The following is a 24,673-nucleotide window of genomic DNA, read 5'->3' as shown; positions in this document are numbered from 1 at the left end:
GTGGATCACAGTGCAATTCCGTTCACTATATATGGAGACCCTGCTATGTGCCAAGTACTGTGCCAAGTTTGGGATGGGGACCCTTCCTTTCATCGAGAGCCACAGCCTAAAAAAGAAAAAGATAAATCAAGCAAAATGTCAAACATGAGAAAATAAGCAACTCAATTTAGATTCTCTTTTTCTTGAAGAAATATCAAGTATTCAACTCTCGGGATTTTAAAATTAAGAACAAGAAATATAAGACTTCATTTGATAAATATAACAAACACTTAAAAATATACTTCTGCTTTCTATTTCAACAGTGAGGAGGAGGCCCAGCTCAGAGGTCTCATTGCAGCAATCTATCTTAGACAAGGTGACCGCACAGACAGAGGGGCCAGGGTTTGACACCCACCTTTCTGTCCACCCACCACCCACCCATTCTCACACCCAACACACAGTATCCAACAGGCAAGACACTTGCAAGACAGTGAAAGAAGGAGAGAGACAAGTCCCTGCTCCCTAGGAGAATACAGTCTAGCAGGAATTGCAACAGGAAAGCATACACACAGCCACCAACAGGGAAGATGGCAGAGGGTTCCAAAAGCTATCCGAGAAGGACAAGGAAGCTGCTGGGAAAATCCAGACAACATCAGAGCTATCACAACCTGCCCACAGATAGCACAAAGTCTTCAGGGAGAGGGTGTGCCCTGGGGAGGACCTGAACATGCAGAAAGAGTGAAGGGACATCAGGGTATAATGCAAAGCATGGCCAGGGGCATGTCGAGGAGAACAGAGGGAAGCTGAAGAATGGGTCCTGACCAGTGTGAGAGGCCTGAGATGGGCTCTGGAACCCTGTCTAGGAGAGTTGGCATTGAGGAAAGGGAGTGTGCACCCTCCCAAGCCTGAGATGCACGGGGGTGGGGATCCGGTGGGGGTTTAGACACCTGCACCAGGTTGGTCTCTGTGACCATGCCTGTGCCTAGGCCCTGGTGATCTGGGAGGAAGCCACACTTAGAAGTTCCTGGTCCCCCAGTAAAGTCACTTTCAGCCACCAGGCAGCTGGCCACATGTTGAGGGAGCAAGGGACGTGGCTGTGGTCCTGAGGTCTGAGGTTTAAGGAGAAGCTCCCCTTGGACTCCTCAGAGGGAAATGGTAGAAGGGCCTGGCTGTGAACGCCACTGAGTTGGTTTGAGGACAACTTGGCATTTCAACATGGGGACGTGTAGTTCTATTTCGCTGGGTCCCAGAAAGCTGCAGCTGCCCAAGCTGGGATGCCTTTTCAGGACAAAAGCACACCCCAGACTTTACTCTCAGGCACAGCGCTGTGCCGAGCAGAGACGGAAGCCAAACATCTGGATCTCGGCAACTGCCTGAGTCCTCGCTGGAAAGAAAGGACTGCAGAGGGCCAGGGCCCGGGACCCTGCACCCTGGGAGAGAAGGTGGGGGGCTTCTAAACCCCCAGGAGCAAGCACTCTTGAGGGAGTGAGTGGAAATGTGCAGGAAGCAGGCAGGAGAGGTGTGTTCTGGGGGCAGGAACCCCCCACTCACACTGTCCAGTGACAGGGCTTCCTTTTGCACCCAGATCCCAGCCTGGCAGACTGCTCCAAAGCCCTGCCCCCACCGATGTCCTTTATAGACAGGGGAGAAAGGACAATTGTCAGTGACACCCATGCCCTATAGCTGTGACTTTTCCTGTATCTTTTCTGAAATCTTATCCTTAACAAAAAAAAAAGCCTGATCCTTAAGTCTGTTCATCTCCTTCCTCTCTCCAGTAATCCATTCTGTGTCTCGGAATCTTGAATTATTCATACTGACCCATCTCCACTCATCAATCCTCCATAATTTGATACAAACCAGGACAGGGCAGCATTTAACCCAGCGGCTCCCCATGTTCCTAAGCACATGCCAACCTCATCTGAACAGAGGTGGCTCAGAAATAGTAAATGCTTATCCTGCATGTAACACTTTAAGACGGTAACTCCATCTGTCTTCACTTGTCTTAATCATCTTCACAATGATTCCTCACCACCCCTGGGTGACAGCATAGTTCCCATCTCAGATGGGCCCGGCTGAGCAGGATGGCCAGGCAGCCCCTCTGCAGAGCACTTTGGCAACACACAGCACCTTTCTGACCCTGCCATCTCACCCATGGAAACATATTCAAACGCTGGAAAAGCTTCAGTTACAAATGGGTGCATCTGAGTGTTCTTTACAAAACAGCCAAATATCAGAAGCACTCTAAATACACCATGAAAGGACAGGAGCACACTGATCGGGGGCACAATCATTCAATGGAGTATTTGCAGTCACCTGCTACTGCTGTGTCTGCTGAGCCTACCACCACCTGGCTGAGAGTAACTTTTATTAATTTAGTAAGTTATTTTAAAATATAGGCATTTATAATACACAGTTAAATAAAATAAGCAAGAGATCTTGTGCACGACAGGACACATCCATGTAACACACACACTATATACACTCACACATGGCAAAAACAAAACACAACCCAATGCTCATCATGATTATGTCACTGTGGTGGGGTTGGTTGGTTGGTTTTTGTTTTTACCTCCAGATATGTTCACAAATGTAAGTAAATATGGATAAAGCTACTGATTGAGCCATTTTTAGAGTAGCAGAAGGCTGGAAATAACTCAATATCTACCAATAGGTGACTGGATATTGGAATTCCTTGCAGTCATTAAAAAGAACGGGAGTGGATCTGCCTGTGCTGACAGGGAACAATCTGTAAAGTAACAAAAGCAAGATCCAGAAGAGTATGCTCACTATGCTTCCATTTATGTCTAGAAAAAGTAGAGGGTTGGGGGGAGGGAGATAGAAATATAAATGTAGGCTGGGCATGGTGGCTCATGCTTGTAATCCCAGCACTTTGGGAGGCCAAGGTGGGCAGATCACTTGATGTCAGGAGTTCGAGACCAGCCTGGCCAACATGGTGAAACCCCGTCTCTACTAAAAATACAAATATTAGCCTGGCGTGGTGGCACACGCCTGTAATCCCAGCTACTCAGGAGGCTGAGGCAGCAGACTCGCTTGAACCCAGGAGATGGAGGTTGCAGTAAGCTGAGATCGCACCACTGCACACTGTATCCTGGGCAACAGGGCGAGATTCCATCTCAAAAAAAAAAAAGAAAGAAACATAAATGTAAATGTATAAATGTGTGTGTGTGTTACCTGTGCATGTCTGTACATGGATGCAGTAACTAGGCAGGGGGCTGGAGAACCAGGACTCGGTGATGTGAGAATGTGAGATTTGATTTTTCCCTGCAGATCTGAATTTTGGGAGTGCCTGTGGCTTTTTGTAAAACATTGTTTGTTTGTTTGTTTGTTTGTTTTTTGAGACAGTCTTGCTCAGTTGCCCAGGCTGGAATGCAGTGGCGCGATCTCGACTGACTGCAAGCTCTGCCTCCCAGGTTCACGCGATTCTCCTGCCTCAGCCTCCTGAGTAGCTGGGACTACAGGTGCCCACCACCACGCCCAGCTAATTTTTTTGTATTTTTAGTAGAGACTGGGTTTCACCATGTTAGCCAGGATGGTCTCGATCTCCTGACCTCGTGATCCACCCGCCTCGGCCTCCCAAAGTGCTGGGATTACAGGTGTGAGCCACTGCGCCTGGCCAACATTCTTAAAAAATGGTTTTGAACCAAAATGGACTGCCAAATTTCTCTCCCTCTGGACTGTCCCAGCAGCACCATTCCCCTACTCTGTGGCAGAGCTCTGCATTGTTGAGACCTCTGTGCCCCTGTGCTGTGCCCCCGGGGCAGGATCTCTATACACTCACTAGTTAATCAGATTATCTTGGGGAGGTGAGAGTCATTCCAAAGGGGGAGGGGAAGGTCTGACGACAGTCAAACCTTCTGGGACACCCCCTACCCTCACCAGCTGGCATAGCAGGTTCCAGACCACAAATAGAGCTACTATTTGTACACTGGCTGTGGTCTACGAAACACCCTTCACATAACATGACCTTCACGACAGCTCTGTGAGGCACCCAGCAGCATCTCCACGTTACAGCCGAGGAGGGTGAGGCTCAGGAAGGTTAAATGAATTCCCCCAATTCCTCCCAGGTCGGAAATGACGGGTCAAATGTCCCCAGAAGCCTGTGCATTTCCCACTTCCTAGTGTTGAGAAACAGACAGGAGGTGCTGGAAGCATGTGCTTTTCCTTTCTTGGTGCTAACAAACCCTTTTCAAATCAAACACTACCTTTTCAACCTAGATCCCTTCTGCTGCATTTCAATTAAACTTCCTGTTGTTTCTAACCCACTGGTACAAAGCTGTGCAACTGTGTATTCCTAAGACCCCAAAGACAGGGCCAGAATATAACGGGTGGACTTGTAGCCAGTGAATGCCCACAGAGGTAAGGAGGGGGCAGAGGGGGTAGGAAACTGCTGGTTCTATTGCATTTTCTCCCTATAGTTTTGGGAGAGAGGGATGTGAGGCCCCAGCAATGTCATCTGACTTTGTTTTACCTTCCATTTTCTCCCTGTTTGGACTGGAAGTCTATAACTGGTCCCATTATATTTCAAGAGCAGATAACTTATTTCTTTAGCTTCCCAGGGTCATAGATGGAGAGGAATTATGCCAGAATGGGTCATACCCAGAACCTCACCCAATACTGGATTTAAATAATGGGACTTAGGACTTCTGAGCTGACAAGATTCAAATAAGATTTGTTGAGCTGATGCTGTCACAGGATGAGACCTCTGGGGACCTTGGGATGGACTGAATATATTTTGCATTTGGGATAGACCTGAATCACTGGGGGGTCAGATGGCAGTGGCAGAATCAAAGACTGTAATAGGCAGAATCAAAGCCCTCAAAATGTCCACTCCCTAATCCTGGAAACTACAAATATTCTGCATCATTTAGCAAAAGGGGCTTTGCAGACATACTTAAGGTTGTGAAGGTTATAACGTGGAGATTACCCTTGGTTATCTGGGTGGGCCCAATCTAATCACACAGGTCCTTATTAGAAGCAGAGAACTTGCCTGGAGTCAGATTCAGAGCACGAGAAAGAGTCAACTCACAACCCACCATTACTGGAGAAGTCCATGCAGAAAACAGGGGAAGGAGTGCAGGCTGCAGCCAGGGCAAAGACCAGCCCCGTGACAGTCAACAGGGAAGCAGGGCCCTCAGTCCCACAGCAGTGGACGTCAGCTAGTGACCTGAATGGGCACAGCCTGGAATCTCCCCACAGTCTCTAGATGAGGGCCCAGGCCAGCCCACACCCTGACTTTGGCCTCCTGAGACCCTCAGTAAAGGACCCAGCTGAACCCACTGGACTGCTGACCCACAGAGCTGGGAGATGAAAAACAGATGTTGTCTTAAGCCACTAAATTTATGGCAAATTGCCATGGCAGCAACGGAAAATAAGTATGTCACGTCAGACTCAGAACAGCCCTACGAAATCACTTAGCTCATCACTTCATTTCTGGGGAAACCGAGGCCCCGAAAGAGAAACACAAGAAAAAGGCTACACAGCAAGAGGCAGAGAGCAAAGAGCCTTTTCTGGGCCAGTTCCACGCTTAGAGACTCAGGGCTCTAAGCCCAAAACCCAACTGTGGAACACCGTGAGCACTTTTGTGGATGAGCATAATCACTGCTGATTCAGAAAGCCTGCAAATACTTCGCAGCCTATCCCCCTCTCCGTGGGAGAAGCAGGATCCACACAGAGCTGGGCTTTATACAAAAACCCGGTGGTCCTCAGGCCAAAGAGTGAGGACAGATGCAGGATTCTGAAAAGCCGCAAAACCTAGAGAAGGCTAGTCCTCCAGCCAATGCCATCCAAATACATCCCCCCCAGCCCCCGCAACTGTTAGCTCTAATTAGCGGGTTCGAAGGAAACTAATTTCTGCCTGTCACCAAGGAATGGTGGATTAGAAGCAACTGGATAATGAATGACTGCTCCGTGAACTGAGCAATCGCCCCTCCTGGGGTTACAGGCAAGCCAAACTCCAGCCTCAAAAGACCTTGTTACACTCACACCTTCCCCTTCTCCAGCCATGGAGACAGCAGCCTCCTATTTAACCTCAAATAGTTTCAGTGAGGGCTGAAAGAGTCAGGGACACGCCAATAAAGATGGCAAGGGCACGCAGGGCCCCAGGCTGGGAGTCTTGGCACCACCGCTGACCAACACTCTCAGCCTCTGTTTTGACTCTCTGCACTTCACACCCTCAAGCTTGGGGCTTGAACTCTCACCTCCTTTCTGTCCCTCCTTGCTGCAGTCTGGTCACTGTGTGTGTGTCCTTGGTCTTGGTGCACCCTAGGTCCCTTATACCCGGGTGCTTCTGTGCATGTGGTCCCCACCGTCCCTTCCATTTGGAATGTCCTTCCTTCCCTTCTTCAGTTCGCAAATTCTTACTCGCCCTTTGAGCCCTGCTCAAATGTCCATGTTAACCCTGCGAGTGCCTCAGGGAGGCCTCTTCTTCAAAGCACGTGGCTGTTCCTTCTGTGCTGCCAGAATATTGCTCACTTTCCTATCATATTTATTTTAATCACATCTCATCAGCAATCGGGGTCTGCCTCTCCCATCTCTCTCCTGGGCCTTTCTAAGGGTGGCCACTTGGCTACTCAAGGAACCAAGTCCCAGCACTTCTCTCTTCCCCTCGTGGCCTCAGGTTTCTCCTCTGTAAATGAGGGGGTTCAGACAGCCTGGGTGGAATCCTGAACCTCCCACCCTCAAGGCTGAGGAACACAGGAGAGCCAGAGAAAACTCAAAAGTCGGGCAAAGGCTGGCAAAGCATGAACTCTCCTCACTCACGGTGCTGCTGAATGCAGACCTCAGGGCCTCCTGGAGTCTGGAGACCATTTGCGTTTGGGGACCAGGCAGGTCTCCTCACCCCAGAGGCTGAGCAGCTGCCTAAGTTCTCTGATGCTGCTAAGCCATTGACTCACTCTGCAGCTCTGAACCCAGCCTTGACCTCTGGCCTCCAGCCGGCAAGCAATCTTGGGCTTGAACCAGGGACCTCCCTGGAAACCAGATGCAGCATCTACAAGGAGCTTCCCGGGCGGGGAGCGTGGCCCAGAACAACCTCTCGCCGTATGACATCACCCTTCTCTCTTGTTATCCCTCAGAGCAGGACTGGGGTCATGGCCTGCCACACCCTGACCCAGGTCAGCCCCAGGGTCTCCGCGCTCTCACCACGGCTCCTTGTGCAACATGTGGCATGGAGGCTTCACAGCAGATGCCCCTGGGTTCTACGTCTGACTCTGCCACCTGCCAGCTATGTGATCCTGGACAGCACCCTGGAGCCTCGAGTTCCTTTCTACTCTTAATCTCTGCCCCTTCCCTGGTATTTCCCAGACCCTCAGTCTTTCAGAGGCCCCTTTTCCTGCCCTCCTCTGATCCCTTCTTCATATCAGGTACAATCAAAATAACAATTACCAAGAACCTTCGCTGAGAACCTTCTGCAGGCCAGACCCTGCACCAAGCAACTGGCATGGATTCTTAGCCACTGCACACTTGCCACCACCTGTTATCTCCATTTTACAGTCAAGGAACTGAGAGGCATTCTAGAAAACGGCTCACCCACGGCCTTGCAAGGAAAATAACTGCCTGAATTCTCCCTGTTCTTCTTCAAGTCTTTGCTTAAATTTTGCTGTAATTGGTGTCTTCCCTTTTCCAAAGGGTGCTTACTGGGAGAAAAAAGCTTTGTAAGCTGTAAAGTGCAGTGCACAAGTATGCGGCGGCTACGTTAAGGTTTCATGACCTCCTGAGCTTTCTGGGTTTTGTAGTGCAGCTTTCTTTTCTTTTTTATTTTTATTTTTTTTTGAGACAGAGTCTCACTCTGTCATCCGGGCTGGAGTGCAGTGGCGTGATCTCGGCTCACTGCAACCTCCACCTCCCAGGTTCAAGCAATTTTTGTGCCTCAGCCTTCCAAGCAGCTGGAACTACAGGCATGCACCACCACGCCAGGCTAATTATTTTGTATTTTTAGCAGAGATGGGGCATCACCATGTTGGCCCGGCTGGTCTCAAACTCCTGACCTCAGGTGATCTGTCTGCCTCAGCCTCCCAAAGTACTGGGATTACAGGCGTGAGCCACCTCGCCCTGCCTGTAGTGCAGCTTTCTGACCCGCAGAAGGACAGCCTCCCTGCTCACTTGGCCTCTCTGTGCACAACCACTGTGAGAGTGGCTCGCCATCTCCTAAGGCGGGGGCAACGCTTGCCAGGGGAAAGCACCGCTGGGTCCTTGTGTGTGCCTTGTGGGGCCTGCTCTGGGATTTCGGACTGTCTGTTTGCCTCCTCTGCCATGTGATGTCTCAAAGCCTCAGTTTTCCTGCCTGTAAAATGGGGCTGATGATCCTGGTCTTGCACGGCGGTTGGAGGATTAATGATATCACATATAATGCAGTGGCAGATCGCGGGGTCTGCTGAAGCTTGCTTCTTTCACCATTTACATTGTTAACTTCATTTCCGTTCTTGCAAAATAGAAGGCAAGGGAAAAAACACAACCCAGGAATTTAAGAGCTATTTACCCCTTAAACTGCTTCTTACATGCCCCGCCTGTGGCTTCTCTCCCTCAACAGAACAAAAAATGAACAGGAGCCATTTTCCACCTCCCCTACTGTGTGTGGCACAGGGTTCTGCAAACATCTGATTAAATTATTGGTAAAAAAGACTTACAAATATGTATACCTGATAGATAGCTCTTATCAAAAGCCCGACTATGTGAGATGACGTAGGGTGTTCAAACTGCATTCCTCAGAAACCCTAGGCTCCTGTGAGTGAGGACTCATGAATGTCTAGTTTGAATCTCATGGATACAGACAGTGCTATAGTGTTAGTAATAACGGCTCCAGTGCAGTGAGCACTTGCAAACTGCCAGGCTCTTACTAAATTCTTTGCAAGCATTAACTCATTCAATCCTCACAATAACTCCTTGAGGTAGCTATCTAGTGTCATTTCCCCTCTTCTAACAGATGAAGAGACTGAGGCACAGAGAGGTTAGGTAATTTGCCCAAGGACACACAGCTAGTAAGTGGCAGAGTTGGGATTTGAACTCAGCCATCTGACTCTAGAGAATGCATTCTCCCATAATATACTGCTTCACAAAATCATTGCCCCTCAGCAGGCTCTTCGGGCAGCATTGCAATCCGTAACTCCCAATTTTCAAGACTTCTATTCACCATGACAATCTCATTAATTGACATCCTATTCATTGTTAAAAACTTGAACTTATGAAAGAGAATTATAATAACAGACCTTTGGTTTCTATGTTGGGGTTCCAAGTAAGATTTGAAAAAGTATCCTGCTGCAACAGAAACTGAGAAAACCACCAAGATTAAGCATGGGAGGGAACCCCAAGAAGGACCGCATAACCACCCTTCCCACCCCTTCTACCTGGCCAGGACCTTGACTCGGGCAGGACTTCACACCCAGGCAGACTTCACACACCAGCACCCAGGGGCTGCTGCCTTCTGAGGCTGCTTGTCGGCAGGTGTGTCTTCCAGCATTTCAGAGGATCTGGATGAAGTGGGCACTCTTCATGACAGCCCTGCTACACTGTGCCAGGAGGGGCCTTTTAGAACTGGCCTCAGAGCTGGTACTGGATCTTCCTCTGGTCACCTCGGGCCTCTCCAGCCTTGGGGTCTGGAAACCCTTCAGGGATCATTGAGGCAGTATCTATAGCGGACCACCTGCTTCCTCAGGATGCTATCTGCCAGCCAAAAATGACCCCAAGAGCTCAAACTTCCTGGCCTGTGCAAGCCTCATGTGCTTAATTACTGATCATGATGGGGAGCTCACTTCCTTACAAGACAACCCTGCTGGACACATCTCTCAGTGCGAGAAAGTCTCACTGTAACAGAGGAGGTTCCTGAGCAGATTCTGTAAGATAGAATTGTTTAATGTGTGTGTGTGTCCTGTTTTCTTAATTAAAATCTTACAAGAAAGCCTCAAACTTCAAGTTCTTGGGTTATGCCTTGACCTGGAGATTTTGGGCCCTATCCAGGGCTCTAACCTAACCCTGTGCATGCAGAGAATGGGTCTGTTTACATAGAGACCAGTCACATCATCCCGAAAAACAACCTCAACTCGGAGACACTCATCTTGCCAGAAAACAGCCAAAGATCAGGCCTCTCCAACACAGGGAAGCACCACAATTCTTAGATGCAAGCTCGGAATTCCCCGACACATGGCTCAGTGGCTGCCTTCATCTCTGGAAGGCTGGACAGTCTTGGGGCATTCTCAGGAAATGAGATGAAACACATTAATTCGTCGCTCAGAAATTATTATTAGTTTATTGTCCTGCTGACCCTGAGTATTATAAGCATGGATAAATTCTCCAAGGGCCAATCCCGAGCATAGCCAGGCAATCTAAGGAAGCGTAAACCTTCTGCATAAGATTGTCCCTTTGTTACTGCAATAGTGTGTGCCGTTCTTTTTCTCTACAGTTTTTCATCATTCCCTGGCCATGTGAACCCAGGCAAATGGACAGTCTCTGTAGGCTGTCCAGGTCTGAACACCTGCATTAAGAAAATTTCCATCCTGAAGTTTCGTACTGTACTGTGTATCCTCATTTGACAGCTGGAGAGTCAGGAAGCTCTCAAAGGGATGAACTAGAAAGAGGCAAGAACCATTCCTATAGACATCCTCCCTCTGGTCCTACCTCCATCATTCTTACTGGCTTAAAAGTCATGCCGCCACTCTGAACCTCAGTTTTCTCTTCTATTAAAAAAATAAAACTGGATAACTATGCCCAAAGGGACGTTCAGCAAATTGCACGCAATGAGGCACATAAAGAAGGAACCACACAGCAGAGCTGAGAGCCTGGGTGCTGGAAACTGCCTGGGTTAAAATTCTCGCTCCGTTGCTGACCAGCTGTGTGACCTTAAGTCCTCACCTTAACCTCTTTACACCCTAGTCTTCTGATCTGCTAAGTACAGACAAAAAAACAGCATCTATGTCTCAGGGTGGTTTTTCAGATGAATTAACACATACAAACGGTCTGTGACAACACCTGGTGCAGGGGGAGCTCTATGAAGCCTCTTACGTAGCAGCGTCTGTTTGCCTCAGCTCCCAGCACAAAGTACAAGGTTGACAATATTCTTTTTGAAGATGTGACTTAGCCCTGGTGTCTGCATTATCTCTCAGACTCCTCACAGTGCTCAGTGATGAAGAGACCGTCGCCACCACTTGTACAGGTGAGAAAACCGGGGCTCAGATCAGAGGGCAGGGTCAGGGTGGAGGTGGACTTGAGCTCATTCTCTCTTTTTGCTGTGCCGTGCTGCCTCTCTGGTTCTGCCATCTGTGTCCACCAAATATCACTGACCACTCAGAACCGTGACGCTGGGAAGTTCCAGACTAGCAAGAGCTCTGGTTTCTTCTGCACTGAGCCACTGTGTCGTAGCCACAGCTGGAAGGCCACCACACTACACAGGCGAACAAGAAGCTAAGCCTGTTGTCATGTCTTGACCCCTTGATGTTCAGGCACCTTTCTTTAGTGGCTTCTTCACCCCACACAGCTGACAATAATTGTACTAGAGTACTAGCTGATCTTGGCACCTCCCACCCTTTGCTCTAAAACTTTGAATAGCTCCCTACTGCTTACAGATCAAATCAGTTCACCTGGAGGTACAAATCCAAATTCAACACACTCCTTTTCAAGAGCCTTCCCAGCCTTATTCCCTCCTACCCTCCCTCTGGTGTGGCTGGGCCAGTCTCCTCTTGGTTCCCTGGACTAGCATGGTCTTCTGGGAAGAGCACTCAGATGGGGGACCTCAGCGCCACTGGTTCCAAACCACTCCAGAGCAGTCATGGGTGGGAGAGCAGCCTGAGACCCAGCTGCTTAAAAATCACACAGCTTGATGAAGACTTGCAATCTAAATCCAAGCCTCTCTACACCCCGAGAACCACTTGGAAGGGCAAATACTCTTAGCTACAGTTTTGAACTACTTGCTGATCTTACCCGAAACATACAAGTCCAGAGAAATGATCTGAAGTGCTTAGATACTTCAAGTATCTTTGGATCGTAACACTTCTCTCCAATGGCATCTCTTTCAAGTAAAATCCAAATCTTTCACAAGGTCCCTGCCTACCTGACTTCCCATCGCCTTCTGCGCTCCACCCACACTGGCCTCCTTACCTCTCTACGAACCCCACAAAGGCCTCCAGCCTCAGCACAAAAGGCCTTTGCTCCTGCTATTCCCTCTGCCTCGGATGCCCTTCCCCTTGGGATGTCTGATCATCCTTCACGTTTCACTCAAGTTCACCTCTTCAGAGAAGCCTTCCCTGATCACCCTGTCTAAAGTGTGTCTTCCACCAGTCACTTTGTATCACATTGATTTTTTTATTCTTCTTTTCCATAAACTATAATTATCGTGTTCACTTATTAGTCTGTTTACTGTCTGCCTCTCCCCAGCACAAGGAGTCTGTTCACTGCTGTATGTGGAGCTCAGAGAGCAGCACCCGGCTCAGAATAGGTACCTGATACACATCTGTCCTCAAGGAATGCATGGACTACCAACACAACTTTCCTCTTTGGCTGCATGCTATGCCTGACAGCCTCATCCCCATTTGAAAAGCTGGGGAAAGTGAGGCCCAAATACCTCAAGGAAATCCAGACTCAAGCTGGAACAAAGACTTCACTCCTCTTCTGGGGCTCAGCTGGTCAAGGAGACCTGCTGCTGACATTTCACCGAAGAACTCCAACAATAAGACTCTCTTCTATTAGCGAGAATTATATTCACACCTCCTACAGGGAGAAACCCTGATTTTATGAAGGTAAAACCACATTGTGATTAACACTTAATCAGGATCTTATCTACATTACAGCTCTGCAAGGTAAAAAAAATAGTTGGGGGTCTTAATATCATGCTAGTAATGTTACAATGAGTGCGTTCCTGACACGATTTTCTTATTAGGGTCCTTCCCTGTAAATTTTATTGCATTTAATTAAAAATTATTGCTAAAAGAAACAGCTGCAGATGGTCTTATTTTAAGTCAGAAAATTAAAAACTGAGTATTCTCATCAGTCAATTTCAACAAGAAGCACAGCCACATGCATTAGGATGTGATGGTTTTGAGATTATAATAATTTTCATGGCATTTCTAGGTCCTTTCAATGAAACTTAATGAAAGCTCTGCATGAGTTCATTTGTCAAAAACATAATAACAGGAAGGCTCCTGGCTTACAGGCAGATATAAAGATACCAATGAATACCACAGCTAGGATATGCCAAAAATCCAGCCACGCGGCTCTCAGCACCAATGGAACCAGTCAGCAGGAGGCTTAGCTGCAACTCTGTCACATTCCCACCGAGCATTGATAGCTGAGGCTGTAAATCACCTTGGTTTTACAAGGATGTGTTATTTGTTGCTGCAGCGCTGTCTACAGTAGTAAAAAATACATAAAAGTCAGGTTTCACTCTCTTAGAGAATCACTTCAGCAAAATATTTATGCATTCTAAGGAATCTGGGGGTGCACTGACAGGTGGGGAGGAGGAAGGAGGGATGCTTATGCTAGATTTTGTGCTAGATTCCAGAACTGCAATGGCAGTCGCTATTCTCGGTCTGGATGGCCCATACAATGACCTCCCCCCAACTTCATTACTCGGCTTGTCTCCTTTACTCTTAAAGACTGAATTCCTATTATTTCTTGCTATGTCTTTTACTGGAAACCAACTCAAATCTTTTATTTGGGACCAGACTGTAAAAGACAAAAGAATGAAAAGAGAAATGCAAAGGCAGATGCAATCTAGCCCTGGAGTTCATCGACGCTGGAGAACTAGGGTTTTTGTGTACATCCTGGTGGCAGAACGCCACTCCTCCCCTGGCTGCAGCCACAGCCCCAGGTTGGTCATCCTCTCTTGAGGGGACCACTACAACCATCTCTTCACAAATCTCCCAGCTTCCCATCCCTCCATCCCCTCCGTTCTCCACCTGCCAGCAAAGTATCCATGCAATGCACCACCCACACGACGGCGTTCCCCTGCTGAAAATCACTATGGACTCCCCCCTGCCCAGGGGATGGCGTACACACTTGTCACACCGATATACAAGGCGTTCTCAACTGGGCCCACCCTGCCTTCCCAATTCCATGCACCTAAGCTCCAGCTGAACACTTCAAGATCCTTTCAACTCTCCAGACTCAAGCGCAGGCTTTTTCTCTTCCTGGACTGTCTCCATCATGAACTCCTGCTCCCCATCAAGACCCACCTTGGCCGGGCGCAGTGGCTCACACCTGTAATCCCAACATTTTGGGAGGCCGAGGCAGGTGGATCACCAGAGGTCAGGAGTTCAAGACCAGCCTGGCCAATATAGTGAAACCCCATCCCTACTAAAAATACAAAAATTAGCCAGGCAAGGTCATGAGTGCCTGTAATCCCCTGCTTGAACCTGGGAGGCAGAGGTTGCAGTGAGTCAAGATCATGCCATTGCACTCCAGCACAGGCAACAGAATGAGGCTCCATCTCAAAAAAAGAAAAAAAAAAAAGAGACCCACCTCAGATGTCCTATAGATACTGAAGGCTCCCCTACTGCCCACTCCATAGCCAACTGGATATACCACTAACCAAGCTTTATCACTTTATCACCCTAGGCTCTAATTGCCTCTCTATCCATCTTTCTCCTCAGCCAGCCTAAAAACTCCAGAGGGCAGGGATTTGAGTACCTCTACTACCTAGAACGGCACAGACAACCAGCAGATACTCCGGGAACGCTAGCGGACTGAGTGAGGGAACTGGCTGGGCTCACTCACAATGTCCTACTGTTACACTCAGAAATGAGAGAGAGATGGTATTTGTGTTTAGTCCTCAAGCCTTTCAACCCCATCTCCTCCATATAATACTCCTCCCTGTCTGCAGATGATGTGACCTATTTTCCAGAATAAAGGTATTGAGGTACCTTCTGAATGAAGGAAGACATTTTCATTGGAGTCTTATTTCTTGTACATTCTCTCCTCTTTCTCCTGCATCCATGTCAAAAGCCTACTTTTCCTGCAATGTCTACTCAAGTGCCACTTTGTCCATGAAGACATCCTGCCCGCCTCTGGACTCCTACTCTTTGGGTCCTGGGCCTTTTCTACCTTGCATTTCAGTGACTTGGGTCTAAGTCCTCTTCCTACCCCCAGACTCTCAGTCCACTGAGGCCAGAAGTGGTACCTGGTCCCCCTCTCTCTCCTTCCACACATCACTCCATGCAATCCTTGCCCAAAATGAGTCATTTCACAAACAGCCATCACCAGTTAGCCAACACATTCACTCTCCTGGGTCTTCCTGCTCCCTCTCCTCATACGCATGCTGCACAACGTGGCCCAAACACAAACTCCTGGGCATGTAATTCGAGCTGCATTTCAACCATAAGCAGCTCTGTAACAACCCTGGGCTGGTGGAGCAGAATCCTTAACTGCTCTGTCTGCAATGCACAAGCACTCATGAGCTGCTGCCCCGGGCGGGTGGAATCTTCTGAGGTTCTCCTAATAAGCATTCCATTCCAAACAGATGGCATGCTCCAAACCGAGAACTCCTGGTTGCTCCTCAGGCACAGCTGGCCACGCAAGGGCAGGGGTACCCACTGTGGCCTGCAGGAGGGAAAGACATCTGAGTACCTCATTAGCAAGTTCCAGGAAAGCTCGTCTTATTGATAAGTTGCCAACAGAGCGACAAACCCACCAGCCAGCAGAAAAGAAAGGTGTCCTTTCACTTTTCCTTGAGTCTCCTGGACCAACAAGCAATGTTAACACTTTGGGGGTGGCTGTGCCACCCTGTCTCTTGCAAGCAGGACACTCAACAGGTTTGGATTAAGAATACCAGAAAACATCCTGGCTAATATGGTGAAACCCAGTCTCTACTAAAAAATACAAAAAATTAGCCGCCCATGGTGGCGGGCGCCTCAGCTACTCAGGAGGCTGAGGCAGGAGAATGGCATGAACCTGGGAGGCGGAGCTTGCAGTGAGCCGAGATCGCGCCACTGCACTCCAGCCTGGGCAACAGAGCGAGACTCCGTCTCAAAAAAAAAAAAAAAAAGAATACCAGAAAATGTGGCAATTTGCGACCACAGAAAACAGTAGTGGAAACAGCATTGGATTGAAAGTCAGACAGACTTGGGTTCTGACCTTGGTTTGGCCACTTATCATCCATGTGACAGAAGATAGTTCATGTCATGTCACCAAGCCTGTTTTCTCACCTGGAAAATGGGAGCTGGAAATTCCTACCTAACTAACTGTAAGTTATAAATGAAATAACAAATACAGTCATAATAATAGAGACAGGCAGTTTTATTATGATTATGGAATCATAAAACCCCTAGTCTTGCTGTCTTTGGTGTACGAGGCAGCTAATGACTCCAAATCAATATTGCTCAGATGTTGCCTGCAGCCCTGAACCCATCTCATGGGAAGTCAGAGGTACAGTTCTTGTCACATCCTATGGCAAAAGCTTGCAAATTCATGATCCTGGTTTTACTGATGTGATGTAAAGCCCTAAACATTAAGTCAAACCCATGCAGAACAGTCGTTGTGTGTGTGTGTGAGAGAGACAGACAGACAGACAGAAATACACAGCAAGAGGAATGAGATTCTCCCTCCCAGGTTCCACGCCTCAGGAATCAAATTCAAATCCTGCATCCACCACTATGTGACCTCGGTCATGTCACTTAATAACAGCTAATGCTTACTGATCATTTTACCATGTACCGTATTAACTCCTGTAGTCTTAATGACATTCCAAGGCAGGTACAATGATCGTCTCCTTTTACAGATAAGGACACTGAGGTACAGAGAGGTCAGAAACTTGTTCAAGGTCACATAGACAATAAGTGTAGACCAATACCCAGGCAGCTTGGCTCCAAAGCCTATGAGCTTAGCTGTGGTGCTTTCACAGGCTCTCCTCGGGCCACGGTGTCCTCATCTGTAAACAGAAAAAGCTACCATAAATGTGTCAAGAACAACATGCACTAATGGAGGAGGGCAGTGGGGAGAGGGGCAGAGGGGAAGAGGGGAAGAGGGGAAGAAGAGGAGAGGGAGAGAGGGAGAAAGGGAGGGAGAGGAAGAAAGAGAGAGCAAGTGAGAGAGAGAAAGCCAGTGCAGCAACATGTGCACGGTATAATCTGGGTGCTGGGCACATGGGTGTTCATACTAAAACTCTTAACTTCTCAACAAGTTTGAACATTTTCATAACAAAATGTTGGGGAAAAGTGGCCTCAGGGATCTGTGCTGATGTATAATGCTGACTGCTATCATGCAAAACACAAACATATGATGATGAAGATTTAAATGAGATATTTAGGACAAGTGAGTCTGTGTCATGTTTTGCATAAAACAGGTATGTAATAACTGTATACAAAGCATCCAGCACTGTGTTGCTAAAAACAGGTATTTAATAAATGATATTTCTTTCCCCTTGTGAAGCTCAAAATCACCAACTCATCAGTATACATTTATTAAGCTTCTAGTGTGTAACCAACATATCAGGGTGCTATAGGATATTCAGAGGTGAAGACTGGGTTCCCCTGGCCAAGACTACTGGTCAGTGACTTAGGACATAAGACAGCCTATCTGGAAACTAAGGGTGTTGGACTAGATCTCTGCTGAAAAAAAATTTTTTTTTAAGTGAGCGTCAATTCAGGGAACAAAGAATGCTTCAGGGATAATTTCATTTCATTTTTCTTTTGAATCAGGGTCTGCTCTGTCAGCCAGGCTGGAGTGCAGTGGCATGATGACAGCTCAATGCAGCCTGAAATTCCTAGCTCAAGTGATCCTCCCGCCTCAACCTCCTGAGCAGCTGGGACTACAGGTGCGTACCACAATGCCCGGCTATTTATATATGTGTGTGTGTGTACAAATATATATATATATATATGTAGAGATGGGAGTGTATATGTAGAGATGGGAGTCTCACTATGTTGTCTAGGCTGTTCTCAAACTTCTGGCTTCAAGTGATCCTCCTGCCTTGGCCTCCCAAAGCACTGGGATTACAGGCGTAAGCCACTGCACTCAGCCCAGGTATACATTTTAAACTAAAGAATGATAAAACCTTCTTTTGTATACCATTGAAAAAAATGGACATAGGTAATAAATTTATAAAGGACTGTTAACAGTATTACTATAGCTACTAACATGCTACTATCTATGCAAATCTCAAAGGAAGTAATTACACAGAAGAAACTTTACAATCATCCATTAGACCCTGAGCTGCTACTCACCCAGTTTCAGGGTCGCTAAGGGCTCTCTGAATTCTATTATATGCTGTTTCTTGAAGGGAGATACTTTTAGCAGAAAATGGGCTTGGATTTTAAATAACACTGAATCACTTCCCTTCTTAGTCCTTTTGGATTCTTCTGGTTTTGCCAGGTAGAAAGTCTCCGTGTGGTGCAAGCATGTCTTCAACACCTCTCCCTGTTTAACAAAGAGATCAGGCTTCCAGCTCCCAGCCTTGGCAAGGAATCACCTCAAGCTAGTCTTTACCCATGTTGTTTTACCGTTCTATCTTATTTTTACAATTGCCTTCTATTTACGGCAACTGATACTGTTTTTCCATTTCCCAATAGTGAGAAAAAGTTTCCATTACATTTTTCTAAATAAAAAAGATGGGCTGATTTGAAGAAAACTAATGAGTCAAAGTATAGGCAGTATAATGGAAATGGTAAATGAAGTCCAGGAAAGGTGAATGGTTGAGAAATACACAACTGCCCCAACCTTACCATTTTACAGATGAGCAAACTGCGGCCCAGCCTCTTCCAAGGTCCCATAACAAGTGTTGGGACCTTAGGCTTTGAATCCATGTCTGGTGCACTGACCTGCCCTTCAGTCAGGGCTATGGGTATTTGTTTTGGCTTCTGCCTCTAATCCTCACACTATAGCAAGGTATGGGGCAGGACAAGTAGCAGGCGGAGGAAGGAACTGCCTCCCCACCCTCTCATCCCGTCCAACCCCAAGCACCCCTAGGCACAGGTCTCAGATCAGCAGCATCCCCTACACTCTGTACTCAAAGCCCCTATTCAGGCAAACAAGCAGGGTCCCCCAGACCCACGGCAGTCACTCATGCCTCTTGGCGATATGCGTCTCAAACCTCCCTTGCCCAGACCTGCTCCAGCCCAAAGTGGGGATTTTTCTCCCCCTTTGCTTTCATCTGTTTCATGTAGGAAAGCGGAAGAAAGCTTTGCTCACTGACTGATGTCCAAGAGGATGTGGTTCCTGTATGGGAGATTTATTCCAGTCAGTCTGGCCTTTGGCGAAATAGCATCACAGTGGTGCAACCGTGCTTTTGAAATTCAGTCTGACAGTTCAAGACACTCAACCAAGGCCCTAGGCTGTAGCATCAAATGTGAGCTAATGCAAAGAAAGCACCTAGCACAGTGCTTGGCACACAGTAAACAGTCACAATCCAGGAGCTTTAGCGTTGTCTTAGATATTTTATTCCCTATTGTCATAACTGTCCGGATGAAAAGTCCTTTTTGTTTGGTTTTTTGCACAAAGTACAGATCAAGGCAACAGGTCCTTCACATATAGCCAAGCAGTCTGTGCACTGCACACCCCAGGTGGCACTATACATAGATGAAAGGTGAAGGACTTGCTCTTGTGATTGTACAATGCGCAGCCTGCACAACCAGACCTGGCATCCCCTCACATAATTCACTACAAATTCCTGATTCAGAAGTCAAGAAGTCTGGGTTTGGACACTGATTTCTCCAGTAACTTACTGAGAGATCTTACGCAAGTGCCTTTTCCTCTCTGTGTCACAGTTTCCTCTTCTGTAACAGGACTTGTGTCTCAAGTTTCCTCCAGCTATAAAATTCTGTGATTCTACAAAGGCAGATTTCAATTTTTGAAGGGCTATTGTAAAAAAGATGAAATAAGCTCCCTTACCTGGCTTGAGAGAGAAGAACCATGAGTAGGGGAGGGATATTAGAGGGGAACAGTATATGCCTCAGTCACAGAGAAACTCTTCCTCATGATCAGAGTACCCAGCACCCGATGAGGCAGCTCTGGGATGGGTTCCCTGTGGCTGGAGGATTTCAAGTACACTGGGTAAGCACCTGTTAGAGGTGGGCGGTCTCTGACCAGCACGGAGAGTTTATTGTTGTAAAGCTTGGTTCTGCTTTCCTCAGTGCTAGGAGGCACTCAGCTGGGGATGGGTCTTGTCCACCCCTGCCGATTGTTATTAATGTAATGAACTTGCTGACTCTGCCTCTCTACCCCTCTTGCAGCTCGCACGAGTCCACATTCTCCAAACTAAACTCAGTCCCTCGGGCTGTGCTGGTGTTTACCTTTGCTCTGGCAAACAAATCTTCTCATCTTAGAAAGAACTAATAAATAAATCGCCTTACCCAGACTTGGGATAGTGAGAAGATGGAGCCAGGATGGCGAACCATGCAAAATACTCAAGAGAATTATCCATGCAAACACTTCCTAGCAGCTCTACTCCAACAACAGCTAATGCTAATTGCAAATCATCCTTATCTAGTCAAGACTGCGGGTCCCCTAGGAATTCCTAGCAGCAACAGCTGAGTAGGACTGGTTTAAGTTTCTGCACATGAGGGAAAAGAATCAGAGGGTTTCTTTTAAAATCACAACCACTTTCGTTTCTCGTTAATTCAGATCAGGTGCCCCCAAACAATGAGGACGGTTCAGGGCAAACTGCATCACCTTTAAGTTGTGTCCACAATTCCATAAGGAATGGCAAGATTTGGCAATTATCCACTCGGGATGATCAATGAGGGGCATTCAGAGTCTTGGGAAGGTGAGGTCAGAACACCCCCACTGTTGTTCCATAACTTCAGTGTCTCACTCTCACTTCCAAAGTGAATCAATTAAAAAAAAAAAAAAAAACAAGCTTGGATGTAGCTCTTAAAGACTTCCATTCAGTAATTTAGCTCAGGGCACCATCAGCTCTTTAAACAATTTAAATAGTCTTTTCTAGTTCCCTGTTGAATACAGTGTATATTTACTCAATAAAAAGGTACCAATCTCAATTTAGGGTATTTTCCTGATGTGAAAGATATTTAGTTTGGCAAGATTCCAGAACCTTCTGTCTTGGTGACTGTCTCAGAGGCGAGTAGCAAAGCCATCTACCTAGGAGATAATGAGAACTGTCTCCCAAATAATGTAAACAAAAATGCTTTCACATGTACCATATTTGGCATCTTATACACTGCTTTCACACAGAATATCTACTCTGATTTTCTTTTTTCTTTTTCTTTTCTTTTTTTTTTATTTTTTTTAGACAGTCTCGCTCTATTGCCAGGTTGGAGTACAGTTGCGTGATCTCAGCTCACTGCAACCTCCGCCTCCCGAGTTCAAGCGATTCTCCTGCCTCAGCCTCCCGAGCAGCTGGGATTACAGGTGCATGCCACCATGCCCAGCTAATTTTTGTATTTTTAGTAGAGACAGGGTTTCACCATGTTGACCAGGATGGTCTCGATCTCTTGACCTTGTGACCTGCCCGCCTCGGCCTCCCAAAGTGCTGGGATTACAGGCGTGAGCCACTGCGCCCGGCCTTACTCTGATTTTCTTAAACTCTCTACCATGAGGTAGCATGAGTCCCATTTCATGGATGAAGTAACTGAGGTTCAGAGATATAAAGCCACTCATCCCAAGTCAACACAGCTAGTAAGAAACAGAGCCTGAGGCTGGAAAGCAAGTCCATCTGTCCACCACACCCACGCTGCCTCTTGGACAGTTACAGCTGCTGAACAAGAAAGGAAATGGAATGTCAGGTACCTTTCTGCATCCTGGTCTGCACTCTGCTGTTTGCTCTCAAAGGCGTTGAAGCTGCTCATGTCCACGTAGCCATCATTTTCGTTTGCTGTGGACAGGGCTCTGCTCTGATCTTCAAACAGCTTCGTGAACGCGCCAGCCCTGGCAGGTCTCCGGGGTGGAATCTGGATATTCTCATAGTCCGAGTTCATGGCTGGAATGTTCTCATAGTCTGAAGTGTCAGCGCTGGGGAAGGAGATGGACCGTGGCTTGGTCAGTGGCAAGGGCAGGAAGGGCGGCCGGGAGCGGTCTTCAAAGGACTCCACTCTGGACACCGTCCTGCTGAAGGGGACACCTTTCCTCTTGCCATCTCTATAAAAGATGAGGGAGGAGGGGGATTCAGAAGCCCGGAGCTTCCCAGTCCGAGACTTAAGCTGAGGGGAGTTGCTGAGGCTTCTCCGGTCAACTTCCAGAATCCTGGAAGGCCCGTGGTAGCTGGACTCTGAAGAGGACCTAGAGGAAGACACGTTCACGTCCACATGCAGTTTGTTCTCCGTCTTCTTCTTAAACGTCAGTGCCAGGAACCGCTTAAAGGATGACTTCTTCTTCTTGTACTTGTCCGGGGAGTCGCTGTGGATCAGGAGTGAGGGAGAGCTCTTTGTGATGGGCTTCTTGGTGATGCAGGCCAGGTCGAAAGGAGGTGGGATGTCGACCATGGAAGAAGGCGTGGAGGTGCCGCTGGACGGAAGGTGGTTTCTCTGGGAGAAACTCCCAGAGGAGCCAATTACACATGACAGAGAGAGATTGTCCTCTTTCCTCTTTATCCTGTGGTCATCCAACCCTGACCCCTCAGGCTCCTGGTACACGGAGACTGGAATCTCTCGGCCTTCCACGGAGAACGACCGAGGGTATAAAGTAAAGGCCCTGGGCTTTGCTGGCAAGGCCCTGCTGGCTTCCAAGGGCTTCCCCTCCAATGACAAAAGCGTCTTTCCCACCTCCTCTGCGGCACTTCCAATGCCAGGGGCTGACGAGCCCGCCTCAGGTCCGGTTTCTTCAGGGACGGTTTCTGGGACATAGCCGGCCACCTTCCCAGAGTGGGGCCGGACCCTCGTGCTGGTGTTCTTCCTGTCCGCGGGGACCAGGCCACCCTCTGCCTCACAGTTCAATTCTTCTTTCGAGCCATAACCACCCAGGGCGTCCGATGCAGCCTGCCCTCCTTCTCCAGGGGCCGCCTGACCGGGCAGGCCCACGCCCATCACATAGGGGTTGGCCAATGCATCATCCAAGGCCTCCTCCTCCAGCACGACCACCACACCAGGGGCTGCGGGACCCTCGGCCACTCCACCCTGTAGGGAGCCACACTGGCCACACAAAGCCCCCACCATGGGGTTCTCCTCCGCACGCAGCCCCAGCTTTGGTGCCTGCTCTGATTCTAAACCTTTCGCTGATTCAGAAAGAGGAGAACAGCTCTCGCTGCAAAAAGAGGTGCTCTCAGTTGGGAAGAACTCATAGGGGCTTCCTGTGAGGGAAGTCACGAAGTCCTCCATGCAGTCATTCTCAAAAGGGACAATCTGGCAGCTCTCCTCGGCGGACTCATCCTGTGTATGGTCCTCCAGGGTGGCGGCTGCCACTTCTTGGTTGGTTTTCTTCTCGTGGTCAGGTGGTTCACTGAGGTCAACCTGTTCCCCACCTGTGACACCCGTGGCCTCTTCACATCCCTCCTCAAGAACTTCAGGGCAGTCTGTGGCTGCCTCTGCCTCCTGGACCCCGGCCAGCTCCTCCTTCTCAGGGGGCTCCTCACTGGTGTCCTCAGCATCCTGTCCCATGTCCTCCGTGGGCCTGTCAGGACCCGAACCCTCATCTGCCCCTGCTGGGTCTGTGCTGGCACAGCCTTCCTCATCATCCTCCTCTGCCTCCCCGGGGGTGTCGGGGGGCTCGTGGTCCTCTCCATGGATGTGAGGCAGGAGGAGGTCGCTCTGGAAGACCCCCTCTCCAGCCCAAGGCCCACTGTCCTCCAGGCTGCACTCCCTGTGTGGCTGCACTAGCTTCTCTTCCTCCTCACTTCTGGACACCTGCTCCAGTGTCCCTGGCTCATCAGCGCAGCCCTCCCCTTCATCCTCAAGAGCAAGGTCTGTGCCTTCCTCACCCTCCCTGCTCAGCGCTCCCGCACCCGGAGCAGCAGGGGCCACTGAATCCTCACCAGCTCCTGTACCCTCCAGGCCACATGCCTCGCCTCCCTCCTCACGCTCCTCTTCCTCTTCCGCAGAGGACTCGGGAGACACCAGGGCTTTGTTCCCCACACTGCCCTCGTCCTTGGGTTCATCCTCCCTCAGCGGAACCCTGGGGACCACGATGTAATCCTCGTCGGTCTCCGACTCAGAGCACTTTGGGACGGACCGGGGCCCCTCATCAAGCCCCCTGTCTACACAGGGCAGCCGCCCGTTGCTGCATTTGTTCAAGCTGTCATTCAGGTACACACTGGCTCTCCACTCGTTTGGGGCAGTCAGCCTGGGCTTGGGGGCAATGGGGGGCTTCGGACCCCTGAACATGGAGTTTGGACTGTGAAGACTCTCGGGCCTGGCTGAGGAAGGGAATTTGGGCGCGGTCACTGGCGTCAGTGGACTGGTAGTCTTTGGCTTGGGAGCGACAGGTGGTTTTGGTGAATCTAGACGACAAAAATAGAGAAAAGGAGAAAAAGTACAATTAACTTTATTTCCATTCGGAGTCTCCTACACACCACTTGCAGGGGACGCCGCAGATGGTTCCGTCCGCCCATGTGAAGCCCACCTCCTGTGCTTTGTCTTAGGCTTATGCCCTCCACCAGAATCTTTAAAACCCCTTGATTTTCCACTAAAGATTCATTCTGTAAACAAAGTGAACAGACCTTTCTTCTACACGCAGCCCAACTAACGAAAATCAACCAAATGAAATCCTGTGCTCCTCAAATGAAGTGTCCAGGTCAGTGCATTCATTCATCCAGCAGCTACTGATAAACACTTTCTATGACCCAGCAACCATGGGAAAAGGCTGAACTTGCTGT

The 24,673-nt window shown here is 48.5% G+C and overlaps 1 protein-coding gene across 5 annotated transcripts in view; it reads right to left on the bottom strand.

Annotated features, from left to right (window-relative positions):
* Nucleotides 1-24,673, bottom strand: part of FGD5 (FYVE, RhoGEF and PH domain containing 5) — a 123,474-nt gene that overhangs the window by 90,910 nt on the left and 7,891 nt on the right. For all 5 annotated transcript variants that reach the window (XM_516303.8, XM_003309639.6, XM_009444940.5 and 2 more), the window contains exon 2: nucleotides 21,658-24,298. In XM_516303.8, the coding sequence (XP_516303.5) occupies nucleotides 21,658-24,298 (2,641 nt within the window). The remainder of the gene's footprint in view (nucleotides 1-21,657; nucleotides 24,299-24,673) is intronic.

The sequence above is a fragment of the Pan troglodytes genome, chromosome 2, assembly GCF_028858775.2.
Source record: "Pan troglodytes isolate AG18354 chromosome 2, NHGRI_mPanTro3-v2.0_pri, whole genome shotgun sequence".
Classification (NCBI taxonomy): Eukaryota; Metazoa; Chordata; class Mammalia; order Primates; family Hominidae; genus Pan; species Pan troglodytes.
This window is presented reverse-complemented; position numbering and strand designations above follow the sequence as displayed.